The sequence below is a fragment of the Cucumis melo genome, chromosome 6, assembly GCF_025177605.1.
Source record: "Cucumis melo cultivar AY chromosome 6, USDA_Cmelo_AY_1.0, whole genome shotgun sequence".
In the NCBI taxonomy this organism is placed as follows: Eukaryota; Viridiplantae; Streptophyta; class Magnoliopsida; order Cucurbitales; family Cucurbitaceae; genus Cucumis; species Cucumis melo.
This window is the reverse complement of record NC_066862.1, coordinates 24,442,205-24,448,488: the sequence shown is the minus strand read 5'-3', so window position 1 is coordinate 24,448,488 and position 6,284 is coordinate 24,442,205. Positions and strand designations below refer to the sequence as shown.

At 38.8% G+C, this 6,284-nt stretch overlaps 1 protein-coding gene across 1 annotated transcript; it reads left to right on the top strand.

Moving 5' to 3' along the window:
* The first annotated feature begins 350 nt into the window (after positions 1–350).
* On the top strand, positions 351–2,163 carry LOC127149773 (uncharacterized). Its single transcript, XM_051085645.1, has 4 exons — positions 351–716; positions 817–1,398; positions 1,523–1,588; positions 1,893–2,163. The coding sequence occupies exons 2-4, from the start codon at positions 841–843 to the stop codon at positions 2,001–2,003; spliced, it is 735 nt and encodes a 244-aa protein (XP_050941602.1). The 5' UTR covers positions 351–716; positions 817–840; the 3' UTR covers positions 2,004–2,163.
* The last annotated feature ends 4,121 nt before the right edge of the window (positions 2,164–6,284 follow it).

Below are 6,284 nucleotides of genomic sequence, written 5' to 3'. Positions count from 1 at the left end.
CCAAACGGGGGTTGGATTACATAACCCTAACCCCCATAATCCAACCCTTCCCCCAAACGTCCCCTTAGACTATTATAATCCATGACTAAATCACTCCTCGTTCAAAACGTCCATTTTATCTGTAAAGAATGATTTAAAATAGAGGTAAGAAAATCAGTTTGAAGGGCCGTATAAAGTTAAAAGTTTTTTAATAGCTTATTTTTAAAATTAAATACTTAGAAATAGACCCAATTTATTAGGAAAAACAATACTTTTGAAGTTAGAATTAGAATGATTGATATACGAGATAAAAGGTGCTCTTAAAACAAAAATTTAGATATAAAGAAAAAATGAAATAGCGGTTCAAATGGTGGGGTCCCAAGGTTTGAGAGTGGACCGGCTTTCTCTCCCCTTCGTGGGACGAAAGGGCGAGGGAGAAAGAGACGATCAAAAACTGGGAAGCGGGAATCGCAGAATTTGGCACACGAAAATGCAGCGCCAAACTTCCCCACTTGCCAACCACAGATCAGTGTCCGTACATCCATCGGGGGCGCTGCACCCGCCCCTCTACTACAAATGAAATCCCCCACTCGCTTTCCAAGCCGCGCGCCGCTCACTCATTCACTCACTCGCCACTCCCCAATTGCTCGCGCCGTTTCTTCTTCCCGCTCCTTAAATCCCTAAAATCCTTTCCCTTCTACACTCCGACTTTCTCCCGTTCAACTCTTCCACTCTACGTATTCCCCTGCTTCTCTCTCTCTTCTTCAATGGCGTCCTTCTTTTGCTTTTCCTTTTCTTTTGCGTTTATTTAGCCTTTAGTGTTGTGTATTACCCCAGATTTATGATTTCTTGAGCTCAATCATGGTTGTCAAGTCCCGGGTACTACGTTCTGCTGCCAATGGAGAGCTGCATTCTCCAGTAACTCCCGAGGAGAAGCCGAAACGCTCTAAAGTAGCCGCGCCTGGGGGAAAGAGTGCTAAAGCTGCCGCACCGGAGGGAGATGCGGAACAGCCATCTCCTTCTCCTATGAGGAGGACTAGTGCTCGAATCATAAAGCTGAAGGCTGAGAAGGAGCTTCTAGTGCGTCAAAGAGTAGAGCTCCTTGATGAACCCGGCAGTCGCAGCAAAAGGAAGAAGACGAACAGTCAGGTAAAAAGTAAGCGTAATACTCCAAATGTGAAGGATGAGGTGAGGGAAGATAAGGGCGAAGTGGTGGAAGATAAGGCCGTTGTTGTTCCGGTATCCAAAGACGTCACTAAATTTGAAGACGGTGATGCGAGCAAACCTATGGAAGTGTGCGCGCCAGAAAAGAGGACTGGGGACGATGCTGGTCCGGGTAATATGGTTGAGAAGAGTGACCATGTCAAGGTGAAGGAGACTCTCAGGTTGTTCAATAAGTACTATCTTCATTTTGTACAGGTTTGTCGTGGGGAACCGGAAATGTTACTTCGCGTGAAGTTATTTCGAAATCTTTGGACATTGAAGTTCATAGTTGGCTAACTTTTGGTTCTTTTGGTTATTGTATGTTTATCTAAACCAAAAGGAAGAGGAAAAGAGGTGCAAAAAAGCTGAAGTAGCTCAAAAAGCTCCCAAACAGTCAAAATCTAAGGTAGGCTTGTGTTTTGGCCTTCTATAATTCATGAAATTCATTTATAGTCTTTCTCTGAGTGTCCTACGGTTTTAATTGTTTGTCCATTTGACGAAAAAGGACATCTATATCAGACTGAATAAATGACTGCCTCCATATTCTCTCATCTCGTATTACTTGTCACATCAAAGAAAATCAAAGAACCAATACTATGTACATTAATATTTGATTCTGAATTCGGTTTTTCTGGGGTTTTAAATCACTCTCATTTCTACGTTTTGGACAATTTGGCAAGAAAATTGCTAATTACTTGAAATTTGTACAGAAGAAGGCCCCTGTAGAAGACACAAAAAACAAGTCGAAGCGACCAGATTTGAAGGCAATTTCTAAGGCAAGTTGTAATTGCACACATGAGCCTCAAGCCTCTAGCATGTGATTTTGTTTGACTGATTTGTTGCTTTGCACGTTAACTTACTGTATCCCGCTCTAGGAAGTAGAGAAGTATGATTCTTTCTTTTGGAACTAACAGAAAAAAACCCCAGTCTGCTCCCTATAATTTCTACAATTTCTCAATGGTATAATAATGTCTGCTTTGGCTAAACCCCCCGTGGTTTTGTTTTTGGTTTAACCCAAAAGTCTTATATTTATGGAGATAGCTTTCCTTATTTATATCTATGGTCTTTCCTGTGTCTTGCGGTGTGAGACAAGGATCATAAATAAATAAACAACTAAAGAATTCCTTGCTTTGTAAAGGAGGGTGACTGTCTCTGATTACCTTAATCCTTAACGGGCTCCTTTTGTATTTCTTTTCCATTCTCAAAATTCCTTAGGGCATTAAGAACAAGGAAGATTTGATTAGAGACTTCTTTTGGGGTGTGGTAATTGTAGTGTGGGAGGTCATCTTGTGATTGGAATGCTGCTTCCCTGCCTCGCATGCAAAAACAACTTTGGGATTGGTTCACTTGAACATAGAAATTTGGCCCCTCTTACCAAATGGTGTTGGAGATTTGCTAAGAAGGATAAGGAGTTATAGTCAGATGTGGTGACGACTAGTACTTATCAGGAAGATGGTAGGAACTAGTAATATATCAATCCAAATAAAGGACTCAATTCAAACTATATGTTATCCAACAATCCCAAGTTAGATTCAAGTTTCAAATAAAGCAGAATAAACAATGTGAAACTCACCGACTTAAGGAATAGATCAACTTATCTAAACTTCCAAGCAAGATGTACAATATGTTAGGCATCTCCCCTGCACTTAGTCAACCCCCACAAATATAGAAGAAAATATAGCAACGAAGCTCTGATATATATGTATTGAAGATAGAAGAGGACACAATAGTCTGTTACAATAACTAAGGAGGAAGCAAGTACTCAACAATATGAAGACACAAAGTAAAATAACTTGGAAATAAAGTAGATACAAAACTAGCACATTCAAGAGAGCTGGTGATCCTCTCCTCAAAAGCTCCTTTCAGCCTCTACCAAAAAGAAGTGCCCATTTGACTGATTTCCTTTTATAGCAACTCTCGTGGTCCCCTCAACTAAGAATCCTCCCTGTTATTGTCCTTGGTTGATATTGTCTTCTGTGCATTTCCGCTTCTACCCCTCCTTATGTATGTATACAACATCAGAAGCTTAACAAAATACTAAATCAAGTTTAAATGAAGAGAGATGACATCGATTTATATTGGTTTGCCCAATTCTTTGCTATCGATGTTGGTTCCACTAAAAAACTTGGGAGAAGAACCCAAGAGTATACATAGGATGATTTCTCACTTTTTGCTCAAGGAAAAGGCCGGCCAAAAACTCACAGAATCAAATAAAAGCTTTTGCCTTTTTCTTCACTTTTTTCTTTTGCCACGACCACCCATAAAGAAGACCCACTCTGAAGTTATTTAATTTTTCAGTTAGTCTAATGGGCCTAATTATTAACAGAAGAACCTCTTGGTTCAAAGGGTTCTTTTGCCCAAGTGTATCTCAAATAATATGTTGTGGTTTGGCATTGTTCAAATGACCCCTTCATTTCAAAGATTCATCAACTTTCAAAGTTGGAAATTGGCAGCCTGTAAGCTTTTGGAATGGTGTTTGGCTTGGCTCTTCTCCTTTTAAAGATGCCTTTCTAGAAATCAGAGTGTGATAATGGCCGACTATTGGGCTAATCACTAAGAGACGTTTTATTTAAACATTATAAAGGGTATTTTTGATGGGAAGGTTGAGTGTTGGATCCAGATTGACAGTTAAATTGGAGAGCTTCCTTTTAGATGTAACCTAAGATGGCTTATATTGGTCTCATGAATCCTTGAGATCTTTTTCAACTAAGTCTCTTTTCTCTAGGCTGATTAATGATAGACATGCTCTTAAGTGCTCTTTGACGAATTTGATTCAGGATTGCAAAATCACTTTAAAGGCGAATACTTTCATTTTGGACTGTGGCGCATAAAAATTTGAACATGTAGGGAAAGGCTCCCAAAAAGAATCCTCTCTCTTGAATTTGGTCCTTTGATTTGCCCCTTATGCTGGTTCTCTGAGGAGTTTATAGATCAAGAGCTCCATCTGATTTATACTCCAGAGTGAACACCCCGAATTGTTCTTTTCAAGTTCTCCCATTTCTTCCATGACGACAATCTTTCTCTTAGGAATTTCCATAGCCACATGTATGTTTTTTTGGTCTTGTTGCTGTATGAAGGTTGACAGTGAATGCATTAATCTCAGAAGATATATTACTGTAAGAATATCATCCTCAACAAACAAGCAAGTATTATCAGGGCCAATAGTACCTCGAGCTTTTATTGGTTTAGATCCATCAACTGCAGTTGGCAAAGTAGTAGTGGACCCAATTTCCTTTATGAGATTTTCATGTAGTAAGTTATACAAGGGACTTGTTAAGTGGGTACAGTGTCATGGGCACTCCGGATGGGTTTAGGAAGGTCAACAGGGATTGAAGATGTGGACAAGTTAGTCTCTTAACTCGTACTCTCCTCTTGAAGATGACTAACGAAGAAGAAAGGTTGATCCTCCAGAAATGTTACATCCATGGAGATGGAGTATTTTCAAGAAGAACGAAGACGCATTTCTGAGCATGAGGGGTAAACTTCTTTTGGTTTGGGCCATGGCTATAGCCTATGGACAAAGGCAGTGCACCTAAAAACTTGGAGAGGGACATCAGGAATAAGCCACGTGGTAGTGTATGCCTCTTTGAGGCATTCATGAGGGTTTAGAGTTGGAGGACATGAGAAGACATTCGATTAATAAGATGAGCTACAGTGAGGACTGCATCCCCCATAAGTATGATGGAAGTGAAGTAGACTGTATGAGAGACCGTGTAACCTCGAGGAGGTAATGATTTTTCCTTCAGCCACCTCATTTTGTTGAGGGGTATAGGCACATGAGCTTTGGTGGACAATCCCTTTAGAAAACAGAAAGTCACGAAGAGTATCATTAAGGAACTCACAATCATTATCACTATGAAGAATAGCAATTTGGTGTTGAACTAAGTCTCAAAAGTAGTGTAAAATTGTTGAAACATTGATGTACCCTTAGATTTATCAATGAGGAGAAAAACCCTTGTGAGATAGGTATGATCATTAATAAAGATCACAAACCATCATTTCCCAAAAGAGGTGGTAATACTCGTGGGATCCCAAACATCACTTTAAATAAGGGTGAAGGCTTGAGAAGGTTTATATGGTTGTGATCGAAAGGAGGCTATATGCTATTGTGCACGAATACACACATCACAAGATAGAGAAGAGACATCAACTTTATTAAATAAATGATGAAATGAATATTTCATATATTGGAAGTTTGGGTGACCAAGGTGAAAATGACACAACATCGATCTTTTTCTGAAGTTGAAAAATGAGAAGACAACAAACTAGTCCTATAACAATTCTTAGAAAATCATTGTCAAGGTGATAGAGTCCCCTATTATGTTGGGTAGTGCCAATCATTTTCCCCAAGCGTAAGCCTCGAAAGAAACCATTATTTGGTGAGAAGGCAACCTGACAATTTAGATCTGTAGTTATCTTACTAATAGTAGTAAATTGTATGATATTTTGGGTACATGCAACACATTTTGTAAAGTTAAACCATTAAAGGGAGAAATATGACCTTTGCTCGCAATAGGAGCAAAGGAGCCCTTTGCACAATCCAAATCTTTTTATTACTAGCACGGGCACCAGTCGATTGATGCCCAGTGTGAGTACTAAGGTCATGTGGGTTAGGAGGATTCTTAGTTGAGGATTAGGATTTCAAATAGCCCACATGACGTTACTATTTCTTCAACCCTGAGGGGGTGTTTTTTTCTAGAGTTGTTCATTGACCAACTTTTGAACACCACCTTCGGTGATCGGTGCTAGTCAATCTTTGACCACCACTTCTGGTGACTCCACCGGCGAATTTTTGGCAACCAACTTCGGTGACTGTCGCCACCAACCTTTGATTGCCACCGGTCAACCTTGAAATAATTTAATAAAAACACTTCTAATACATACATACATATGTATATATATATATAACAAACCAATCAAATTTGTATAAAAAATATTTAAACAAACACATTTGTTTTTTATTTTAAGTAGTTTTTATCAAAAATGTTTTTATAAAAATGAATTATTGAAATTTTTTTTTCTAAGTCATTCCAAATATGCTCTTAGTTTAATTATGATATATACTTTTTTTAAAATACATTTTCTTATTCTTCTATTTTTTT